This window comes from Strongylocentrotus purpuratus, unplaced genomic scaffold, assembly GCF_000002235.5.
Source record: "Strongylocentrotus purpuratus isolate Spur 01 unplaced genomic scaffold, Spur_5.0 spur5_scaffold_8, whole genome shotgun sequence".
Taxonomy (NCBI): Eukaryota; Metazoa; Echinodermata; class Echinoidea; order Camarodonta; family Strongylocentrotidae; genus Strongylocentrotus; species Strongylocentrotus purpuratus.
The window spans coordinates 26652028-26677962 of record NW_022145614.1 but is presented as its reverse complement, the minus strand read 5'-3'; the positions used below and the strand labels follow the sequence as shown (position 1 = coordinate 26677962).

The 25935-nt window shown below is 37.2% G+C and overlaps 1 protein-coding gene across 1 annotated transcript; it reads right to left on the bottom strand.

The window, feature by feature from the left end:
• Positions 1-386: 386 nt before the first annotated feature.
• Positions 387-2602, bottom strand: LOC588650 (muscarinic acetylcholine receptor M5-like). The gene is made up of 2 exons (XM_030976127.1): positions 1102-2602; positions 387-406 (listed from the first exon to the last, which is right to left on the bottom strand). Exons 1-2 carry the CDS (start codon positions 2600-2602, stop codon positions 387-389), a joined length of 1521 nt encoding a protein of 506 aa, XP_030831987.1.
• Between the last annotated feature and the right edge of the window lie 23333 nt (positions 2603-25935).

Genomic DNA, 25935 nt, shown 5'->3' with positions numbered 1-25935 from the left:
ATAATTGAAAAGGGGAAAAAACACACCTCAGTCCTAAAGGGCATTATTGGTAAATGAAGTTCATAGGTCGTTTAGTTGCACTATATTCAGAAAGATGCATTTTTTAATTGCAATCCGTTATTTGTCGTATTTTTCTTGAAGGCTCTCCAAAGGCAATATATTTTCTTAAAGTGGATGTAATCATATACTTAGCCAATGGCTTCTCTAGAGAGAGCTGAACCAATCAGCGTATCGATGTCGACGAATCGCCACAAGAATGCAGCGAAAATAAGATGAGAAGAGAAAAAGAATTTCAAAATTTTCACCATCTTGACTCTGTAATTACCTATCTTTCTAGCCGAACATTCTTTTGAAAGGTTAATGTCATGAAAGCGTTATTGCAAATTTCACCCATCACATACTAGAACTAGGTGATCCATGCATAGAGCCAATGGAGATTAAGAGTTTTCATTATTTATAGGGTTAATAATTCTGAGGAAATTACTGTACATAAAACAAATCTAAACGTCATACCCAGTGCAAAGAAAGTATGTCTGTACCGAAATACGGCCTAGGCTAGTCCGGTGCCCACATGAACTTGACACCATGTGTACGCATCCTTTTTTATAGACACAAGCTCCTAAATCCACACAGTCCTATGTTTCCATGTAAATACATAGCATCAGTAGTTCGCTGACACCAGATTTGGTTGATTGCAAATCGGTAGCCCTCCAGAAAATTACTCAAGCTTGCCTTCAAAGGGTGATGAAATTGATGATGAGTATTCTTTATGAGGCAGTACGTCGAGGACACAGTGTATTACGTAAAACCTGTCTATCTTAAAAGTGAAGTCCACTCTCGGTGATTGACAACACCCATTATGGAGCAAATACCCTAATGGTGTCGAATTCCCCATAAGAATCCATTACTATGAGTCTTTAACATTACATACTTTTACATTCTATAGAATACAAATAGATGAGTGATTTGTGACGAGATCTTTTTTTCACTGTTGACATTTCATGATCCTTAATATAGTCGAGCGAAACAAAGGTTGTGCCATGACATAGGTTATCGGGTTGATGAGGCTGTTACTATAGGTCAACCAAAAGGAAACCTCACCAAACGTCGGGACTTTAAAAAAGATGAGGTTTATGGTGCCTGGCAACCAGGTCACGAAGAAAGCCAGGATGATGAAGGTCAAAGTGCGCATTACTTTGCTGAAGTCGGATGGAGCTAAGCGTCTTTGCTTGCTGTGATCGGTTTGGGGTCCTGACAATTTTGAAGATATGGCACCAGTTGATGGGCACTGTGATGGAATCTGTAGTTTATCTTGCTTTGGCAAATTTGTTGTCAATCGGTCTACTCTGAAGTCGGCGTGTTGGCCATGGATATTTGTATCGGATATGATTGACACGCCTTCCTTAAAAGAGTTGGCCGTATGGACTTTGATGTCATTATCCTGATGTGCTTGAACAACGATTCCATAATTGGCTTTCATACCAACTTCCTGATTGACTTCCACATCTTTGTGGTTTTCAATACTGTCCTCCTCATGGTTTTCAGCATCATGTTCCTGATGGTATTTTGCATCAACACCCTTTCGGTTTCCAATATCAATGCTTTGATCTTTAAGGCCTTCGACATTAACCTCCGCAAGGTTTATGACATCGTCATCCACATCAAGGTCCTTTCTAACGTCTAAATCAATCTTTTGGTGACCTTTTGCTTCAAGTTCCTCCCCCTTCTTATCAGTGACAGACACATCAAATTGAGCCAGAGCTGTTGCTTTAGGTGAATCTTTTCTTTTGTTGCCTCGCAAATCTGCGACAGAGGCCTCAATGTGCAGGTCATCGCATTGACTCGTATATGTGACTTCACTTCCGGTGCTTCTACTATGTTTGCGGCTCTGGCCAAATGTACCAGAGAGACGTTGGATACCAGCAGCTTTTATCTTAAAGTGAATGCTCACGTAAAAGGCAATGATGAGAAACGATGGTATACCTATCCGGGCGACTGTGACTGCATTCACTATGTATTTATTTTCAATGTAATTCATCTTATATTTGCCACGGGACGTGAACTCGGTGGGTTCCACCAAATGCCAGACCGTCACCAAAGGTATCCAGAAAGCTGTGGACACCACCCAGGTGATGCCATTGGCGATGTTCGCAATGCTCTTTTTCCGACGTCGGAAGTGCTCGAGTGGGTAGGCTGTCGCCACATAACGGTCCACGCAGATGGCGATGATGCCGAGGACAGATACTCCGAGGACAGTGTTCTGTACGCCGACGAACAAGTGATAGAGCACTGGACCAAATATCCATTGGTTGTAGAGAGCAAAAGTACTACGAATCGCCATGATGAACCCGACCAATAAGTCAGAGATTGTGATATTTAGGATGTACCAGTTGGGGTAGGTCCTCAGTCTTTTCTCGATGTGGAACGCTCGTAGAATCAATACGTTTAGCGACATTGTGATAATTGATATTAGAAGTTCAACACAGAAAACTGAGGTTGATCCTGAAGTGATGTCAGGTGTTGATGGGGTAGGTATCGTTGGTTTCGTCGGACCATTCTCTGTATTCGAGATGAACGTTGTGATATCCGTCACGATATCCATTCTGGCGACCCTATAATAGGATAGAAAGTGGGAAGTAAAATGCGTACAGGTTGAAACGTTTATTGGAAAAATAAATCCTTAGAGTCTGATGAAAGAAAGAAAAACAAAATCAAATATAGACAAGATCACAAAGACTTTCGAAATATTTGACCCAAGGGCTATGGAAATACCCGTAGCCCATAGAAATCAACTTCGGATTACGCAATATGTCACTAATAAAGTTCGCACATTTCTGTAAGGATAATGCTACTGAAAGTTGTTTGCGATTGTGTTAAATGGATGTATTTTGAAAGAGGAAGAAAAAGACACAACACAAAAAAAACTGGAATACGATAGCAACTACTTTCGAGAAAATCAACCTAGGGCAATTATTTAAATAGCCTTATGCTGCACCTTTCAACACGATTTCTACGGGGTATATGCTTTAGGGCATTGAAATAAGCATTGATATGGCTTTTCAAAATAGCTCCGTGTAGTCTCATCTGACAACGCCCCCTATCGTCAGAGTCCACCAGCCTAACATGTTAGCCTATGGACTTTTACCCCATAATCGTTCAAAATTCATTTTTTGTTTAAACGAAAAGCACATCCAACCCGACGTACGTTGGCAATAGCTCTGTCATTGGAACCCTCATGTTCACCCAATGTAATTTGATCAAAATAGGTCGTCAGCTCGCCATTGCCTATATAACACATGCGCAAAAAGTCGAACTTTGGACGCAATTTGTCACGCGATTGTAAGGTTATAGGTCAAGCACACGAAAGATAACAAGCATGAATTATCATAGATCAGTTCTGATGGGTTCATTATGTCCATTTCAGCCAACCCCCCTCCGTAATTTTTCCATTTAGTATAGGCAATCATTTTGCTGAGGTAAGCAAAAACATGAATATTCATGAACGTCATGGACTATTCGATTATTTACAGAGGGGTGCAATTGTGTACCACATCAAACCCCCTACCTTCATTCATGTATTTCATTGTATTATGTAGTTTGGTAGGTTTATTTTACCAGCTGTTTAATCATCAGATATCTATGATAGTTAAAAGATATGGAAAAGATTCTTGTATTTTATATTTAGCAAAGCAATCTCACATACAAAATCAATATCAAGTGTCGTCTGATCCGCCATTTGCCGTCTGCTGTATACGTTCAAGGCACATTTATCTGTGGACTGTGATGTAGACAGCTAGTTTACTCGTCATTGTAGATTTATGATTAGCCATCTTTCATGTATTAGTCTTTAATTGTTGACACACATACAATTACCACACACATGAACACTCTCATTTCCCCTCCCCAACACACCATTTCCGCACACCCGGTTCACACATCATACCCAATGGCATATACATCCTGCAATATAGTTGAACATTCTAGTTTGGTAGTGACGGCGAACTAGCTACGTTTGTGCTGGCAATGGTCCAGCGAGCGAAAATGAGACAACCGGAGCAATATGAATTGCGATCGAGGTTTAAAAAAAAAAAAAAAAATAAATAAATAAAATCAATGAGCTCTATACAAACATATCTCGATGATCGGAGCTCACCACTTCGTTGCATGAACTGGTGGCAAGTGTATCTGATTTAACAAGCCAGTCACTCCTTGTTTTTAAAAGGTTTTTTTTTCCTTTCTTTCCAGAACTGCCCATTATATTTCCAAGGCAATTAGGAATGTTTTGCGTCACCCGAAACTGGCAAATAAACGGTATCACCCCATAATATCACCAGTACCTTGTGGCACCGTCTTGCGGCTTTCAGCTAAAGCAATTTGTCTGATTGGTTTTATTTGCAATTGTCAAACACGTTTAATCGTCCTTTTATTACTTTTTCGCGCAGATCTATAAACAAAATGCTCGAACGGTCTTCTCACAATCTGGCTTTGCATTGCATTGTACCAAATGACCTTCCCAATAGACATATTAATGAATCTCCTCCTTAAAGGAAACCTAAACCCAAAGAATAAGTGTAGGTATTCTGAAAAATGAGATGTATTCCTGCCCTTTGATGTACAATATTCCTTACGAAAATGTACAAGATATATATAAATGACGATATTCCTGGCATGATGTGATGCCTGTCAGCATGACATGGGCGCAGCCAGTTTCTTAAAAATGTGACGTATCTGTTGAAGTTGTACATGTATAATGCACCAAGCTTTAGTTGGAAAGAATTTTTAAATCAATAATGAAACCTTTACTTTTCAATGAAAAAAAAAACAACTGAGATGATAGAAATTATATAAGGTGAAAAATAAATAAAAGGGGCACAATTGTAACAAATTTATTTATAAATACTACACTATAGCAGTTGACAAATCTATTTCATTTATGAGAAACCTTCAACCCAGAAGAGCACTAACTAATTTATGCAATTTGCGTTCTGGCAATTATAGTACAAAGGATAATAGCAGGTGAATGAAATGCTTCATCACCACACACGTCTGGGAAAGAAGCATCCATAAATTTGAATACATTTACTTGATAACCGACTTCGCATAATACGTCACATTATCAAGAAAATGGCGATGCCCATGTCGTGCTGAGAAAGTGTACTTTATTTTTGCTTTATACCTCTCTCATAAACTTTGGTGGGGAATCTTTTAGATGTATGGGTAATAACATAATAAATCTCTCGGAATAAGTAACGTTATTACTTGGGGTTCGGTTTCCTTTAAACGAAGGTTACAGTATTATTTTTGGGAAAAATGGGGTGTTGTGTGACAAAAATCTTCTAAGGAGATAAAAAGATGACAAATATTGGGTACATTTGAGGCAGGATACAACTGATCAATATGTGCAGACGACAGATTTTAATCATAAAATTGCATTTTGCGGAGATTGACATTTCTATGTGTGTTATTGATTTTACTCATGATTAATGTGACGGTTCATTCGCATTGCAACCTTATCATATTATTTACTCTTGTCACTTTTATGACTGTGCATTGTTACATTATTCTTCTGCTTATATACGGGAGGAAAACTCAGGAAATCGATTCCACATCGACCGAGTCAACTTCAGATAATAAAGAAATTTCTTAGAACTTTGATAGACAGGTCCGATTTTGGTTTCTATGAAGAAATTTGAAACAAGATACAATCCAACGAAGAAAAGGAGACCGAACGAGAAACGCAAATATACCTGCTGACAAAGTGTAATATTGATTTTACCCATGATTAATGTAACGCTTCATACGTTTTGCAACCTTTTCATATTATATACTTGTCACATTTACGACTTTGTTCTTTTACCAGTGTACGGGAGGAAAACTCAGGAAATCGATTCCACATCGATAGAGTCAACTATAGAACCATGAATAAAGCAACTTTACTTGACTTCAGGGGCGGCCGAGTGACTTCCAAAGTGGGGGGGGGGGGGGTACCAAGAAAAAGGGGCACTTTCTGGAAAAAAGGGCACCTACAAAGGGAAATCTCAAAGCCTAAATATACGATTTTTTAGCCATTGGTATATTCCCCTACATTGGGATTACAATTATCAGGGATGATTTCAATATTTGTTTCACTTTATACACCATACAAGATATTGCTGAAGCATCATGCTTGCAGTTGGGCTTGATTGTCTAAAAAGGTGTTTGCGAGCGAGGAAAATTTTTAAGATGTGTGAGGTCGCAGTGCGAAAAATTAGATCTTATAAAGAGGGAAAAACCCAATCCTAATGGGGTTATAAAGCACATTCTCTTAACGGAAGACTGAAAAAACTTTGATAAGTAACACAAGTATATCATCTATAGATCTGTACGAGCGTAGCAAGCGAGCTTTGGGGGAAATTGCTCTTAGTCGCTTGAAATTAGCTAGGGCGCGTTTAATGATGAGAGGAAAAGGGAACACTTATCAGGAAAGAAAAGGAGCATGTGCCAAAGTACAAAGAGTAATTATCAGAGGTGAAAAATGGGGCATTTCTTACATCCTCAAAAAGAGGCACTCACCAGGGATGAAAATAGTCAGTCATGAGAATAAGAAATGGGCATTTGTCGACGGAAAAAGGGCCCCCATTAGATTTTAATAGGGGCATTTATAAGATATTATTATATATATATATATATGAATATATATTATATAAGATATTATTACTGTTAAAAGGGAAATTACCATAGGTGAAAAGAGGCACTTATCACACCTGAAAAGAGGCAATGACCAGATATGACAAGGGGCCCTTACGTGAATGAAAAAGTGTGACTTGTAATAAGCCTCTGCTTGACTTAAATGAAGACAAAAATAATTCTTAGAACTTTGATAGACAGGTCGTATTTTGGTTTCTATAAAGAAAGTATAAAACAAGATCCTATCCAACGAGAAAAAAGAGACCAAAATGAGAAACGCAAATATATATCTGCTGACAAAGGGTATCATTGATTTTACTCATAATTAATGTGACGTTTCATTTGCATTGCAACCTTATATCATATTATTTACTCTTGTCATTTTTATGACTTTGCATTGTTACATTATTCTTCGGCCAGAGACCAAACGAGAAAGGCAAGTATACCTGCTGACAAATTGTATCATTGGTTTTACTCATGATTAATGTGACGTTCCATTCGCATTGCAACTTTATATCATATTATTTACTCTTGTCACTTTTATGAATTTATATTGTTATATTATTCTTCCGCTAGTGCATGGGAGGAAAACTCAGAAAATTAATTCCACATCGACCGAGTCAACTTCAGATAGAACCATGAATAAAGCAACTTCACTTGACTTAAATGAAGAAAAAAATAATTCATAGAACTTTCTTGACAGGTCCGATTTTGATTTCTATGAAGAAAGTTTGAAACAAGATACAATCCAAAGAGAAAAAAGAGACCGAACGAGAAACGCAAATATACCTACTGACAAAGTGAAAATCGATGAATGATAACAAAAAAGAAAGAAATATCTTTTACACTGTCATATATTATTAAAGACAATATTCAAGTGATATCATTAGCTTACCGAAATTCGTTGTAAGATTGGCAGTGCTTGGTTTTGCGTGAATCTAACTCATGGTGTCCATCTCATTTCTTCTTCTGTGAAAGGGTTCTGCGTCTGTTGTATTTAATATATACTGTTGATGTGTGGTGTGTGTGTGCGTGTGTGTGTGTGTGTGTGTGTGTGTATGTGTGTGTTTGTGTCCGCGTATGTAAATACGGGTGTGGTATAGGTATTGGAATGAATAGGTGTTTGTGGGCGTATGATTTTTATTTTGTTACTATTGGCTGTTGATTAATTTCATTCAAATTTTATGTATGCTAATTTTTTTTAAATTTTTTTTTAAATATTTTTTTTTGTACAGGGCCCCTCGCAATAAGCTTTGTTTTATTAAAGGTCCTTCCAATTATTTTTTTGTATATATTCATTAAGTAATTATTTTGTTTTTTAATGGAAAACAAATTGAATTGAATTGAAGGAATCGCGGCCTGGCCTATTAAAAAAATGAGAATGAAATATAACGGCTTAATATTGTATGTCAAACCCTTTGTGGCATGAGTTTACCAGTCCTTTAATTCTCCATCACGAATCGGAAATGCGGTAAGTATATGGAACCTTCAGTCCATTAGATGTGATTGGCAATATCGGAAGCGTTTACTTATGCTTGAAAGCTCTCCTGGAAATGAATGCATGCTTGATGCAGACTATTGATTTGTTTTCAATTAGAAGATAATACAGACCAGAGCTAGTGTACGTAATGAGATGAGGAGGAGGAGGAGGACGGGGGGGGGGGGGGTGTAAGGATTCTAGATTATACAGATCGCCTGACAGTTTTGTATTGTAGAAGCGTCAGTCTTCATACACTAAATTTATTTGTGTTCCTTTCTTAGTGTTGTATTTTTTAACGTTTTTTAACGATTACCAGCCGACTTCATTTTGAGCCAGGTTTGCGGTAACACCACGTTTTCTTTCGACAGAATTAATCGAATTCATATCATCTAGAAAAAAAAAAAAAAGGATCAACGAATTTGGATCAACGATGTCCACCATGGACGCTTGGGGGGGGGGGGGGGTTGGATGGGTGTATTTCATGGTGGCTGGAATGCGAGTTAGAGATTGGGTTGGTGATGGTCGAACAATCTCTCCTTATGTTTGTTCATTCTTCGACTTTCCACCTTTCTGCACCCCTTTTTAAAAATCTTTCAGTCTTTATACAACAGGGAAAGAGTGGTTTTCGTTCCGTTATACTCTACAGATAATATCAAAACATTATGGACATTTCCGTGAAAGTGTCAAGTTTAGATTGTAATTACTTTTGATTACTCTTGACACTTTCACGGAAAGTCTATCTATCTATCTATTACCCGATGTTGCCGACAGCTCGTAAGCAGAGAAATGCCACTTATCCACCATATCGAAAACCAGCAATGCAAATTCATCTTCATGACGGATTATACATCTGTGTTTGCTAACAGCAAGTGCACTTAGAGCTATTGAACGAGTGAAAAAATGGCGCCTTATACCAACGCCAGGCTACCATGGTTACTCTGGTGCATTTCGTTTTGTTTTAAATATTAATAATCGTAAAGTTGTCACTTTTAATGGACGGGGCTATCATCATGTCGATCCAAATTGTTACTGTTTTAATACAATTGCGAGAGAAGGAACGAACTGCATATTGATCTTTCATGGTAAGTACTTAAAGCTGATTGCCGTAATTTCTTTAAAAAAAACATACTCAGTGGAATGCATGAACAACAAAAAAAAGAAGGAAGGGGAAAACCCTGTATTTCAAAGCCTCTGCCTTTCCGACGCTGAATGTTGGGGGATTGTGTGATGGTGGTTGTGGAGGGGGGGGGGGGGGGGGGGGTCGATGAAACAGATGATTCATTTCGCATACCTGCAGGGATTGCAGTCTCACTCCTGATGTATCTAAATGCCACAATATTTCTATGCTTGTCATAAATTTTAGACATTGCTTTTTCTCCCCTTTAGGATAGACAATCCTTGATTTTCTTTTCTTCTTCCAGACTTTGAGACTGACGCAGTCCACCGCTGGCGCTTATCATACCTTGTCTGTCTTCTTACTAATGGGTCAGCTTCGCATCCGCAAACAATAATTTTAAAGCATATATCGTTCTTTAAGTGAAAAGGGTTTTAAAGCTTTTCCAGGTATATCAATAAATATAGAAGAAAAAAAAGTTTAAGGCGTGTATCAATATAATACAACATTTTTTTTTAGAGTTCTAATAATTTAGAAGAGGGGAGGATAATATATTAATAGGAAAAATACGATCCCCCGATCCATAGAATAAAAACTGTTTACACGAGGTCATATTTTTTCTCAAGAATGTAAGGGAGATTGAGGAGGCAAGGCTAGTTTATCAAGCATGCTAATATTTATGAAGAGAGAAAGACAGATAGAGACAGAGGGAGACGAGGGGAGAAGTTTGAAAAGAAAGAAGAAAAGAGAATAAGAGAGTGGGTGATTAGATAGAAAGGGAGAGAGAGAGAGAGAGAGAGAGAGAAAGAAAGAAAGAGAGTTTTAAGGACTATGCGTTTCATACAAACTACTTCTATTCACTGCTTCTCCGTCACTCATCCGTCTTTATTCTGATCTGTTTAAGATTGATTTCTGAACTTTGCTTGCTGCTTTTAATGTTAAATTTTTTCACTTTTGAAAGTGGTTTCTGCTATGAATGACACGCCGGATTTCTACACATCAGCATTTTATTAATATCCCTTTTATGTCTATTGCTGAGGTGCAACCTTTTCTTCTAGACTTAGATAATTTAGATGAAGTGGGTTGTATCGATTAAAAATTCACAAGTAAAAGAAGCATTTGATAATGTTTGATACACTATTATATTATGTCTCACTCTCCTGCAGTAATTCGAAAACTGAAAGTCTTTGAACATATCCCCGGTTCATTCTGCATTGAAATAAGTCATAAGATGTAGGATTACTATCTACTCGATTGGTTTTATCATCGATTTTTTTTATAATGTAACAGTAAAGCTCTTAACTTCTGAATACCTTTACAAATCTTTGGTCTATACAATACGGAAGCATGGAAAGAAGGCATGCCAAAATAGGAAAGAAGATGTATTCATTGCAGACTCTGATGGGAAAACCTTGTTCACGGGGAAACACTCCGATATTTTGAACGGAATTTTTTTTTCAGATTATAATCTATAGAATGTACTTTTGGTCAGACGAAGTGACGAAAATCGACTGATGGATATTAAATGGCTTGCCTATTGACCAACTTGAATGGCAAATGGCTTCATTCATTTTGATATTTGAACATTCCAGAATTATCTATACAAAACGGAAGTTAACAAAGATGAAAATGAATGACATATTGATTGAAATGGAGGGAAAAACCTTGATTACCAAACCGGACCATTGTCGATCATATTTTATCACATTCCTTCTAGAGCGACATTACGAAAAAATCGTCGGTGTTAAATATTTCCCACACCACGGATTCCCCCCCCCCCTCAAAACAAAAATACAGCGCTATGGAATTATTTTTCTTCTACGTACGAGGGCTGAGTAATTGTAACCAGCATCTGATTCGCGGAAAGTTTTCTTTATGACGTCACCTTCTTGGCAACGCACCAAACAGGTGCATGCGCGCATGCGCGATACTTACCACAACTATTATTTCTTTCTTCTGCGTTTTGCGAATCGTGTGAATTTTGGAAGCGGAAAACTGTCATTATTTTGGCAAAATTCTTGGAAAATTTCAATCGAAAAGTCATCAAGGATATCTGGTAAGCTATGTTATTGCAATATTCACTGGTGAAAACTTAACAAATCAATGAGGAACTGAAATTTCATGAAATTATCATTCTATGTTTAAATCATACAATATCCCGGACGCGTGATGTGTGTTGTGTGCGTGTATGTGTAATTCACACAAACGGGTTGTAACATTATATGATCATATCCATACACAATTCGTAATCATTTGCAAAATATGGTAATTTTGTTTTCTCTCTCTCTCTCTATTTCCGTGTGCAAAATTTGAAATCATTTTTCTTAATGACTAAACAGTAGATATCACTCTAGAAAAACATTAGCCTATGAAAGAAAATGAACGATGCGTCATTACATCCGAGTTCACTGCGAACTACTTTATCCAAGCAAGTTTTGACATTCATGTTGGTTTCTTATTTTCTTATGCACAGACGTAGACTACATGATTTATTACTTTTTCATGTTCAGATGTTATTTGTAATTGGTGTCATCAGTCTAAGAGAGAGAGAAAAAGAGAGAGAAAGAGAGAGAGAGAGAGAGAAAGAGAGAGAGAGAGAGAGAGAGAGAGAGAGGGGGGGGGGACTACACATGATCTCTTACTTTAGTTTCTTGAATTAATCATCAGACTGAGGCTTAGATATTTAAAGAGGGAGAAAAAGCTTTTATTTTTGCTAAACAAATTTAAAAAAAACTATTGACAAAGAGCATGTTTTTTGTATTGTACATGTAAAAACTTCCTAGATCATGTAAAAAGTGCTTTTCTTATGCCTGGAATGTTTTGGATAAAACAGGGTTCTGTTAACAGGCTGTATGTCATTTGGTGTATTGGATGAACTAATAATATTGATTAAAATTAAGATCCTATTAAAATTTATCTGACTTTATACTTTTTAAACTAACCCAATACACAGAAGCATGGATGAGAATCCCGACCTAGGACTTTCATCCCCTAAGCCCCAGCGCCGCGCCCAGCAGATGACCAACAGACGCCGCCGCGAGACCAGCGGGCCTCACGACGGTCACACCGCTGAGGTGCTTGCTGCAGTTCAACAGACAAACCGCGCCACAGACGATGGTGGCGCACTAGTTGCGAGTGGCCAAGCAGCCGGGCAACTTGCCCCTGGATCACTTGCACCCGGACTACTTGCCCCTGAGACGGACGATCGCTCTGTAAACCAGGAGAGGGTTATCAGGATGACGACCGCTAGACCAGACGTCTGTCTCGAGGCTTTTCAGAAGAATATGGAGGTAGGACATATCAGAATTGTTAGAATTAATAATTAGAAGAATTTGTTAAAAATGTATTTGTGACATGGGAACTCTAAACCTTTTGTTATACTTCTAGTAAATTTATCATCAAATCATTTGTTTGAAATGTAAGTTTAATTGCTACACATCATCAATTTACAAAAAGAGAATTTCCACTTCCTCCATGTCTTTACAAAATAGACAATAAATTGTTCAGTTCGCAATATACTTTTCAGAATTAATAACAAATTCACCCAAAGAAACTAAGGCCTAAAAAAAAAAACATTGATGGTAATTTACCTTTTATTTTTGTTTTTCGTTGCCAGGCCGGTGAGAGCAGTGGCCAAGCTGACGAAGACCTTCTGAAACAACTTGAATCCGCCCAGGCCCAGCTTAAGGTATTAGTCGTTACCATTTTTATTTTAATAGTATTGATGAATGGTGTACTGAGAATGTTTGAAAATTTATTTGATCAGTTTCTGAAGATCTTTAACTTCTTAGGTGTTGTTGACTCTGTTGCACCTGTGCATGTTGCCAATTTTATTTTATTTTTTAAAGTGATCAAACTATTGGAAATTGGCCTATATACGTGGCAAACGTTTTATATAGTAATTCAAGTGGCGGCTTATTTCATTCATGTAAAATAAATAATTGAAAGATGGGTGTATGAAGTGAAAAAGAGAGACATAGAGAGAGATAGATAAAGAGAGAGAGAGAGAGAGAGAGAGAGAGAGAGGGGGGAGGGGGGGGGGAGGGGAGAGGAGGGGAGAGGAAATAAAGGAAATGAGAATTTATACAAATTTTGCTCTTATAATTACAATAATAATTTGTGTGTAATATTCCGGGGTAATATTTCATGTTTATTTCAGAGGTATGAGGGTCTCGCCCATGCTGCTGCTGCAATTACAGGATCCACAGTTGACACCCCTCCCGAGACTCTGGCTAAGAGTCTCATGGATGCCTGGGGTGAGCAGAGGTTCGATCAAGACCAGATGGAAACTCGCATCGAGCACATCAAGACGGAGAAGGAGCAGGTCCAAGATGAGCTCAAGGTATCAATATTTTGTCCACAAATATTAAAATAATACAAGAGAGAGAGAGAGAGAGAGAAAGAGATACAGAGAGAGTAAGAAAGAGAGAGAGAGAGGTAGGGGAGGGGCAGTGGCGGATCCAGGAGGGGGGGGGGGGCGGGGAAAAACAGGTAAAAACACGTTAATGTTACCTTTATTTGGAGACGGGCCCCTCCATTGGTGCTCAAGGGGGGGGGGGTGCGATTAATTTTTTTTTCTTTCTGTAACCCTGGCTTAAAATCATCGTGTGCCTCTAACCAAAACTGAGTACCTTGCGTGAACTATTAAACCATGAGTCCAGATAATACGCAATAATTTGAATGAACAAATTATGATGTAGGGTAACATGGACGAGGCGAGGATTAATTATAGTAAACTAGAATTGTCAAGTATTTCGAAAATCTACCTATAAAGTAAGAAGGCTCTACTGGCTTTGTTTTCAAGTCTTTATAAAACATTACTCACATTCTCCACTGGCATAACATTGATTTTAAAGAGGAAGAAGTGAGACCGGAGCAATTTTTATCAAAATTAAAATTAGTTAAGTTGAGTTGATTTTATTGACTTTTCGACCCCTTTTCGGGATATGAGTGTACAATCGAATACATGAACATATAAAAGTGTACATGGATTGTAAAATGAGAATAAGTCATTTCTTTTATAAACTACAGTAGATAAACAATACTTACAAACATAATTTTACAAGTCAAAAGTGTTATCTGAAAGTTATAAACATTAACAATTAATACTGAATTACATTGATCATAAAAAGCCGTGAAGGCGTCGTAACTTCGTACTCTTCCACTATTAGATATTACTTCATAGTTCATACAGTATCTATGTTTGAGTCATGAGCTCTTTGGTTAGAGAGAGAAAAATGCTGGACGAAATAATGTTCTGATTAGTGTTATGAGTTCCTTTAAACGGCAAGTATTGACTGAGTTGAACAGGATTTGCATTTTTAGCACACTTGTTTGTCTAATAAAATGACCTCTTAGATACATTTGTTTTTCTTTTGCAAAATATGATTCATAAAATACTATATATAATATATATGATACTATAATACTAATTATTTGTATTCCAGGATCTTGTTCACTCTCTGAAAAAAGTCATGGGAACATCGGGTGACTTGGGATCAGGTGACCTGTCACATGACATCGTAGAGAGTTGGACAGAGATGAAGGAGGAGAATGCTCGCCTTGAGAGGCAGACCAAGGTAAAATTACGATCCATAATTCATTCCCAGCAATTAATTGAACCGTATTGTGAGTCGTTTAGTACTGTGGCAAAATTAGGCTTCAAGTGTAAAAATAGTGTATTTTTTTTAAATGTATGATCAACCTTTCTCTGGCTAGATTTATCATATTGGATGTAATAGGATTGTTAAGAAAGATATTACAAGATTGAAATATACAAATAAAAGTGCAACAAATGAAATAGCGTTCTCACCTCTCACTCCATGAGTATTAGAAATCAAACACGTACTCCTCATGATATTTTCAAGACAAAAAAAAGATTAATATTTTAAATATTTTACTTATGATATGACTTATGCTTGTACGAAACAAGATTGATACTGTTTTTGCAATAATTTGTTTAAATGCAATATTGATATTATGTTTATCTGAGTTCGTTTCATAATACATTTTTGATCACGATGTCTAAATGTTATCATTGTTTTGCAGGACCAAATGAAGAACATCGTTAATTTGGAAGTAGAAGCAAAGTCGATTCTGGACAGAATCAAGGTAAATTTGCCTATGACTATTCTAAGAAATAATCAAGTTTTCCTAGATAAGTGAAAGGTCAATATGAGAGACCAAAGGACATGGTATTTGTTGGTGTATCTACTAATTCTGGAGTGTAAACTACGGACATTTTGTTATAGCAAGGTCACTTTATAGGTACGGCTTACCGCTACATACTTCGGTATATTTATTCTCTGTATCCTAATATTTAAATTCAATAATGGATTATCTTAATGTACGCTGCGTAAAAGTAAACGATAGAAATAAAGACCACTGTTTGCTAATATGCAAGAAAACTTTATCACTTTACATTTTGAACCAAAAATTAATAAAAATCTTTCGTAAAAAAGATCCATGGCATTTGGAATATTTTCCCATTTGATATGTCTTTATCTTGAATCATCAGAAAGTATGTCTTATATTACTAATTTTAAATTGAGTTTTCAAAAGTTCTCATTCCCAATTTATTGGTAGATCTTTGCCATCGATGTTGGAGTTGTCGAGGACCTCACAGAGATTCGAACCGTCAAGCTCGTCTCACAGATCCACACCAAGACAGCTGAACTGCGTCGAGAGATCGAATATCTAAGAGAGGAAAGAGTTCTGTTCAGAGAAGATTCCAGCAAAATTCAGGTAAATACCGGTAGTATTATAATAATTTTATTAGGCATTTAGCTACGTTATTCATAGTACACTATACCACAGCGCTTACAATAATATGCAATATAACAATATAACAGAACAAAAAATCATATCATAACATTGAACAAACAAAATAATAGCGAATCAAGTAGGAAATAGGTACGTTTTAAGGAGTTTTTTGGGAATGTGTTAAAACCGTCATTACAATGGAATTGACTACTATCGGGTCAGTTCAGTATTAAGGGGAACTATACTTCAAAAAAGTTATTAGATGTTATGAAGTTCTTCATCGAAAACTCCTTTTACTGACCCCATAAAGTTTGGGTAAACTTTCATTTGTGATTAAAGTCATTTTTAAGAATGTTGTCATTATTCAAGAGAGCGCTTGAGGAGAATATTTGAATATATATTTTGCTTGATCAAGATTCTTGATTTCATTTTCTTATCGAGTAAATAGAGCTTTTGAATCTTGGTTACATCCCAAAGTGGGATGGATGGGGAGAGGGAAGGGGTAGATTGTTGCCTTTTGGGAATATTCCTCGGAATTTAACTCTTAATTAAATTATATTACTAATTATAAATTACTGCCTTCTAGGCACTGACCGAGGAGTTAGCAGCCTTGAAGAGATCTCAAGAAGTCCCCACCCCTAAGAAGCGATCGAAGAAATGGCGCTTCTTCAGAAAGAAGAACAAAGTTGGCATCGAACATCAAGAGGTTTGGGTTATATATTGTTATTACGTCAAGCTTATTTCGCAATATTTATAGCATGATACATGTAAAGTTTTGAAGGAAGAAAGCCTTTTTGGAATAATTACACAACCATACACATCACCTTTTTCTGTTCCTACTCACCTTTTAACTGATTTTTAAAACATAATAATATCAAATATTCTTTTGTCAAATTATGAAAGAAGGCAGAAATAAATATATATTAGAACTTTTAAAAAGAAAATCAATAAATATATCAAAACTTTGAAAATAATTGAATTGTGATATGACAAAATGCGAAGGATTTTGATATTATGATCCATTCTCGTTCGTTATCAGTCTGTATAAAATTTGTCTTGCCAATATCATACTAATGAGTTTATTAATTCGATATATTTCTTTCATTTATCTAATCGTTGAATACATCACTCAAAACACGCATTATCTCATCAAAAATATTTTTCTGTTCGCCTCCCCACTCTCTCACTGTCAAAAAATCACGAGAAGGAGAAATTGACTAAGATCAAGGTTTTAAAATCGTTCTTCTTTTTTCATAATGTGTATCTATCTATTTCTTAGGCTCAGACAAATCTCATCGTCGAGAAAGAATCTGAGTTGAGGAGGCATATCGAAAGGATGAACTCTCGCATCAAGTGAGTAAATACAGCCTACAATCAATATTATGAGATGAAAACTTACAATTTGATATTGATGCTATCGGAATTTCATACTCAAATTTGTGTTGTTTTGATTACTAATCTGCAGAGGGCTAGATGTAAATGCATATAAAGTAATAACGTACAAGACGAACAGTTTTGACAAACGGGAAGGGAGATAGATGGAGAGAGAGAGAGAGAGAGAGAGATAGAGAAAGAATAGAGATAGAAATCGGAGAAAGTTGTGCATTCACTAAAATAATTTTTAAATGATCATTATATTAATGAATATACGCAGTATTTATGTGGCGTTATATTTTCTGTTCAAAGTATCCAAGCTCCTCCTATACCTTTTAAAATTTTTAAATCTGATAAGATTAGTGCATTAGTTTGGAGATGACTTTTAATCGTTTATGAACAAAGGAATAGGATGAGCTTCCAAAATCGAAGATCAATTGATGGAAAAGCGCTGTCTCCTATTTTCTTTTTACACATGTAATGCTAAGAAACCATTGCAAAATATTCTTTGCTTTTATGTTTATTCTAATATTGTAAATGGTTAGTTATCTCTAATTTTAAAATACATTTAAGGGTTAATGGTGCGGAATTTCAATCTTCTTTTCTTTCTAGTTCCCTGGAAAAAGACAAGGCCATTCTGGAGTCTCAAATCGGGAAACTAATGGAGTGCGACAAAGCAGCCAAGAGACTCACAGAGAAACTGGTGGAGCAGAATAAGAGTCTGGAAGAAGAAAACCAGGACATGGAGAAGAAAGTCGGGCTCTTGGAATATGAGACAGACGGACAGACTGATAAGATCAAACGCCTCTACGACCTCATGGAAAGGTTAGAGAAATGTTTAATATTAAAATGATATTTCTACTAACCATCTCAAAAAGAGAGAATTTAAAAAAAATGCATAGTGCATGAGAATAAATTAATGTAAGGCTGCGAAAAGAAATGATGTTAGGATGAAATATGTTTTCCACCAATTTGTTTACTCACAAAGCATTATTATGACAATGAATTGATCGATCAGAGTCAGAAGTCAACCGTCCAGAAATTATAGTTAATTGGTTCCTCCAGGCTAGCTAATATCAACATCTATTCTCTCTTTTGAAATTGCAAATCATAGTGTATTATCCATGATCTACTATAATTCATGTTGTGGCTCATTTCTGAACTTTTTTTAATTGTTTTATTATTTGCAGGATGAGATACAATGAAATGTATCCCAACAGCGCCATCAACGATGTCCAGAGCCAATCCGACCATGCTGTTATTGCCTCATTGACCACTCTCCGCTGCAAGAAGCTCGACCTTTCAACCCTAAGAGAATCAAAGTCCGACGACTCATCCAAGCTGGAGCTGGATATGATTGGCAATGGATCCTTTGGAATTGTCTTGCTTGGTCATCTAGATGGACTCTCCAAGCCAGTGGCCATTAAGAGACCCTATGTTCCAGCTCATCTGAAGGGAGAGGCAGCCGAAAACGAGTGGAAGGCTAATCAAGGGCGCACCAGAAAAGAGTCTCTGGTCTTAGAACTGCTCAAGGGCTGTCCTTACTTCGCCCAGATGGTTGGTACGATCACCATTGGCAGAGAGCTTTGTGTTGTAACAGAGTTCGTTGGAAGCGGTCAGACGGGAAGGCCATACCGGCTTCATGATGCATTGCAGGTGATAGATCCCATATTATATCCTTCAATATGGAACATGGTCGCTATTGCCGAGGACCTGGTTCGGGGTGTGAGCGTCATCCACGACTTTGGTCTCCTCCACAATGACATCAAGGGAGATAACATTCTCCTGGAACATCGGGGAGAGCGTTGGCATGGTGTGATCATCGACATGGGGCTGGTGACGACCATGGCCTACACTGAGCAAAGATCATTCTCAGATTTAATCCCAGAATCCCAGCGGCTCAAGTTTCCACACATCGCTCCTGAGCTACTTGACATTGCTGGATCACAAGTTTCAGCCAGCACGGACATCTTCGCTGTTGGGGTACAGCTTAACATGATCGGTCAGTTTATTGACGATGATGAGCTGGTCACGGTGGGAGAGCACTGCTGCCAAAATGAACCTCATCTCAGACCAAAGGCTCTTGATGACATCGTGCCCAAGCTGGTCGAGATCAAGACAAGGCTGAAGAACGAGCGAAGGCTTCATCGATCAGGTACGTTCGTAATCGATTCAGATCAGGATGGAAGTAGCCAAGGTGGCAACGGTTGAAGGAAAGGGCTGGAGGAGAGGGCTTGGGAAGCAGGCGGAGATGCCGAAGAAGAAGGAAATGCAGGAGTCTTCAAAGGAGAGTCCCAATGAAAACAGCGGACACGTAGACCTTGCGAGAGCCAGTAGAGATCAAGAAGGGGGCAGCAGGAAATAGCAGGATAATCAGGAGATGATATGCCTTGAGAGGCAGATCAAGGTATAATTACGATCCATAATTAATTTCCAGTTCATTGAACCGTAAGTCGTCTTGTACTGCGGCCAAATCAAATACGCAGTGTAGAGGGAAACGTGTTTTGTTTATGAATGATTAACTTTTCTCTGGCTAGATATATCATATTGTATGTAATACGATTGTTAAGAAAGATAACAAGATTGAAATGTACAAACAAAAGTGCAATCAATGAAATAACGTTTTCAGCCCATGAGTATTATTAAGAAATCAAACACATACTTCTCATGATATTGTCAATACAAAAAAATATATATATTTCAGATATTTTACCTATGACATGATGCTTGTACGAAACAAAATTGATACAGTTTTTGCAATAATTTGTTTAAATTCAATATTGATATACATGTATGTCTATCTATTTTTTTCTGAGTTCGTTTCATAATATATTTTTGATCACGATGTCTAAATGTTATCATTGTTTTGCAGGACCAAATGAAGAAAATCGTTAATTTGGAAGTAGAAGCAAAGTCGATTCTGGAGAGAATCAAGGTAAATTTGCCTATGACTATTCTAAGAAATAAATAAGTTTTTTTTAGATAATTAACAGGTCAATATGGGAGACTAAAGTACATGGCATTCGTAGATAGGTCCACTATTTCTGGAGTGTAAACTACGGACATTTTGTTATAGCAAAGTCACTGGAGGTACCGTTACAGACTTTGGTATATTTACTCTCTGTATTCTAATATTTAAATTCAATAATGGATGATCTAAATGTATGCTGCGTAAAAGTGAACGATAGAAATATAAACCCCTGTTTGTTAATGTGCAAGAAAACTTTATCACTTTACATATTAAACCAAAAATGAATTTTAAAAAAAAAAAAAAAAATCGTAAAAAAATAAATCCATGGCATTTGGAATGCTTTCCCCTTTGATATATCTTTATCATGAATCATCAGAAAGTATATGTCTTATAATACTAATTTTACAATCAATTTTCAAAAATTATCATTTCCAATTTTACTTGGTAGATCTTTGCCATTGATGTTGGAGTTGCCGAGGACCTTACTGAGATTCGAACCGTCAAGCTCGTCTCGAAGATCCACACCAAGACAGCTGAACTGCGTAGAGAGATCGAATATCTAAGAGAGGAGAGAGCTCTGTTCAGAGAAGATTCCAGCAAAATTCAGGTAAATACCGGTAGTATGAAGTCTGTTAGACCGTCATTACAATGGAATTGACTACTTCGTCGAGAGATCGAATATCTAAGAGAGGAGAGAGCTCTGTTCAGAGAAGATTCCAGCAAAATTCGGGTAAATACTGGTAGTATTATAATTATTAGGCATTTAGCTACCATATTCACAGCGCTTACAATAATATGCAATATAACAATATAACAAAAAATCATAACATAACACATGAACAAACAAAATAATAGCGAATCAAGTAGGAAATAGGTACGTTTTAAGAATTTTTTTGGAATGTGTTAAGCCGTCATTACAATGGAATTGACTACTTTCGGGTCAGGTCAATATGAAGGGGAACTATACTTCAAAAAAGTTTTTAGATGTTATGAAGTTCTTCATCAAAAACTCCTTTTACTGACCCTATAAAGTTTGGGTAAACTTTCATTTGTGATTAAAGTCATTTTTAAGAATGTTAACATTATGCAAGAGAGCGCTTGAGGAGGATATTTGAATATATATTTTGCTTGATCAAGATTCTTGATTTAATTTCCTAATCAAGCAAAAAGAGCTTTTGAACCTTGGTTATATCCCAAAGTGGAATGGATGGAGGACGGGGGGAGGGGGAGTATAGATTGTTGCTTTTTGGGAATATTCTTAGGAATTTAACTCTTAACTACAGTATAATCATTACAAATTTCTGCCTTCTAGGCACTGACAGAGGAGTTAGCAGCCCTGAGGAGATCTCAAGAAGTCCCCACCCCTAAGAAGCGATCGAAGAAATGGCGCTTCTTCAGGAAGAAGAACAAAGTTGGCATCGAACATCAAGAGGTATGGGTTATAGATTATAATTACGTCAAGCTTATTTCACAATATTTATAGCATGATACATATAAAGTTTTGAAGGAAGAAAGCCTTTTTGGAATAATTACACAACCATGCACATAACCTTTTTCTGTTCCTAATCACCTTTTAACTGATTTTTAAAACATAATAATATCAAATATTCTTTTGTCAAATTATGAAAGAAGGCAGAAATAAATATATATTAGAACTTTAAAAAAAAAATCAATAAATATATCAAAACTTTGAAAATAATTGAAGTGTGATATGACAAAATGCGAAGGATTTTGATATTATGATCCATTCTCATTCGTTATCAGTCTGTATAAACTTTGTCTTGCCAATATCATACTAATGAGTTTATTAATTCGATATATTTCTTTCATTTTATCTAATCGTTGAATACATCACTCAAAACACGCATTATCTCATCAAAAATATTTTTCTGTTCGCCTCCCCACTCTCTCACTGTCAAAAAATCACGAGAAGGAGAAATTGACTAAGATCAAGGTTTTAAAATCGTTCTTCTTTTTTCATAATGTGTATCTATCTATTTCTTAGGCTCAGACAAATCTCATCGTCGAGAAAGAATCTGAGTTGAGGAGGCATATCGAAAGGATGAACTCTCGCATCAAGTGAGTAAATACAGCCTACAATCAATATTATGAGATGAAAACTTACAATTTGATATTGATGCTATCGGAATTTCATACTCAAATTTGTGTTGTTTTGATTACTAATCTGCAGAGGGCTAGATGTAAATGCATATAAAGTAATAACGTACAAGACGAACAGTTTTGATAAACGGGAAGGGAGATAGATGGAGAGAGAGAGAGAGAGAGAGATAGAGAAAGAATAGAGATAGAAATCGGAGAAAGTTGTGCATTCACTAAAATAAATCTGATAAAATTAGTGCATTGGTTTGGAGATGACTTTTAATCGTTTATGAACAAAGGAATAGGATGAGCTTCCAAAATCGAAGATCAATTGATGGAAAAGCGCTGTCTCCTATTTTTTTTTACACATGTAATGCTAAGAAACCATTGCAAAATATACTTTGCTTTTATGTTTATTCTAATATTGTAACTGGTTAGTTATCTCTAATTTTAAAATACATCTAATGGATAATGTTGCGGAATTTCAATCTTCTTTTCTTTCTAGTTCCCTGGAAAAAGACAAGGCCATTCTGGAGTCTCAAATCGGGAAACTAATGGAGTGCGACAAAGCAGCCAAGAGACTCACAGAGAAACTGGTGGAGCAGAATAAGACTCTGGAAGAAGAAAACCAGGACATGGAGGAGAAAGTCGGGCTCTTGGAATATGAGACAGACGGACAGACTGATAAGATCAAACGCCTCTACGACCTCATGGAAAGGTTAGAGAAATTTTTAATCTTAAAATATTATTTCTACGATTAAACCATCACAAAAAGAGAGACAATTTAAAAAATGCATAGTGCGTGAGAATAAATTAATGTAGGGCAGCGAAAAGAAATGATGTTAGGATGAAATATGTTTTCCACCAATTTGTTTACTCACATAGTATTATTATAACGTTGAATTGATCAATCGGAGTCAGAATTCAACTGTCCAGAAATTATAGTAAATTGGTTCCTCCAGGCTAGATAATATCAATATCTATTCTCTCTGTTAAAATTGCAAAACATAGTGTATTATCCATAATCTACTTTAATTCATGTTGTGGCTCATTTCTGAACTTTATTTAATTGTTTTGTTATCTGCAGGATGAGATACAATGAAATGTATCCCAACAGCGCCATCAACGATGTCCAGAGCCAATCCGACCATGCTGTTATTGCCTCATTGACCACTCTCCGCTGCAAGAAGCTCGACCATTCAACCCTGAGAGAATCAAAGTCCGACGACTCATCCAAGCTGGAGCTGGATATGATTGGCAATGGATCCTTTGGAATTGTCTTGCTTGGTCATCTAGATGGACTCTCCAAGCCAGTGGCCATTAAGAGACCATACGTTCCAGCTCATCTGAAGGGAGAGGCAGCCGAAAACGAGTGGAAGGCTAATCAAGGACGCACCAGAAAAGAGTCTCTGGTCTTACAACTGCTCAAGGGCTGTCCTTACTTCGCCCAGATGGTTGGTACGATTACCATTGGCAGAGAGCTTTGTGTTGTAACAGAGTTCGTTGGAAGCGGTCAGACGGGAAGGCCATACCGGCTTCATGATGCATTGCAGGTGATAGATCCCATATTATATCCTTCAATATGGAACATGGTTGCTATTGCCGAGGACCTGGTTCGGGGTGTGAGCATCATCCACGACTTTGGTCTCCTCCACAATGACATCAAGGGAGATAACATCCTCCTGGAACATCGGGGAGAGCGTTGGCATGGGGTGATCATCGACATGGGGCTGGTGACGACCATGGCCTATACTGAGCAAAGATCGTTCTCAGATTTAATCCCAGAATCCCAGCGGCTCAAGTTTCCACACATCGCTCCTGAGCTACTTGACATTGCTGGATCACAAGTTTCAGCCAGCACGGACATCTTCGCTGTTGGGGTACAGCTTAACATGATCGGTCAGTTTATTGACGATGATGAGCTCGTCATGGTGGGAGAGCACTGCTGCGAAAATGAGCCTCATCTCAGACCAAAGGCTCTTGATGACATTGTGCCCAAGCTGGTCGAGATCAAGACAAGGCTGAAGAACGAGCGACGGCTTCATCGGTCAGGTACGTTCGTCATCGATTCAGATCAGGATGGAAGTAGCCAAGGTGGCAACGGTTGAAGGAAAGGGTTGGAGGAGAGGGCCCGGGAAGCAGGCGGAGATGCCGAAGAAGAAGGAAATGCAGGAGTCTTGATAGGAGTGTCCCTATGAAAAGAGCGGACACGTAGGCCTTGCGAGAGCCAGTGACCAACAGGAAGACGGAAAAATACGGAGAAGGAGAAGTAGAGATCAAGAAGGGGCAGCAGGAAATGGCAGGATAATCAGGAGGTGATATAGCATTTGAAGTCACTTTCTCTTTCTTAATGCACTAAAGATGACGAGTAACAATACTGAATGAGTCTTAAGGGACATATTAGGACACGGGTGTGGGGACACACCATGTACACAAGAAGGGGCTACTGAAACCTATTCAATAGATAAAATGGAATGCCAGAAACAATTGATTGCCAATAGAAATGCATCAATATACACATGTGCAGTCACGGGGAAACTAATGGGTAGAATTAGATTGAATGTCACTAATGAAGATTCGAACCGTCAAGCTCGTCTCGAAGATCCACACCAAGACCGCTGAACTTTGTCGAGAGATCGAATATCTAAGAGAGGAGAGAGCTCTGTTCAGAGAAGATTCCAGCAAAATTCGGGTAAATACCGGTAGTATTATAATTATTAGGCATTTAGCTACGCTATATCACTGCGCTTAAAATAATAAGCAATATAACAATATAACAAAAAATCACAACATAACATTGAACAAACAAAATAATAGCGAATCAAGTAGGAAATAGGTACTTTTTAAGGAGTTTTTTTTTAATGTGTTAAAACGCAATTACAATGGAATTGAAAACTTTCGGGTCAGGTCAGTATTAAGGAGAACTATACTTCAAAAATGTTTTTAGATGTTATGAAGTTCTTCATCAAAAACTACTTTTACTGACCATATGTAGTTTGGGTAAACTTTCATTTGTGATCGAAGTCATTTTTAAGAATGTTATCATTATTCAAGAGAGCACTTGAGAAGGATATCTGAATATATAATTTGCTTGATCAAGATTCTTGATTTCATTTTCTAATTGAGTAAATAGAGCTTTTGAATCTTGGTTACATCCCAAGGCGGAATGGGTGGAGAAAGGGAACGGGTAGATTGTTGCTTTTTGGGAATATTCTGCGGAATTAAAGTCTTAAGTAGAATATAATCATTATACATTACTGCCTTTCGTAGGCACTGGCCGAGGAGTTAGCAGCCCTGAGGAGATCTCAAGAAGTCCCCACCCCTAAGAAGCGATCGAAGAAATGGCGCTTCTTCAGGAAGAAGAACAAAGTTGGCATCGAACATCAAGAGGTATGGGTTATAGATTTGAATTGCGTCAAGCTTATTTCGCAATATTTATAGCATGATACATGTAAAGTTTTAAAGGAA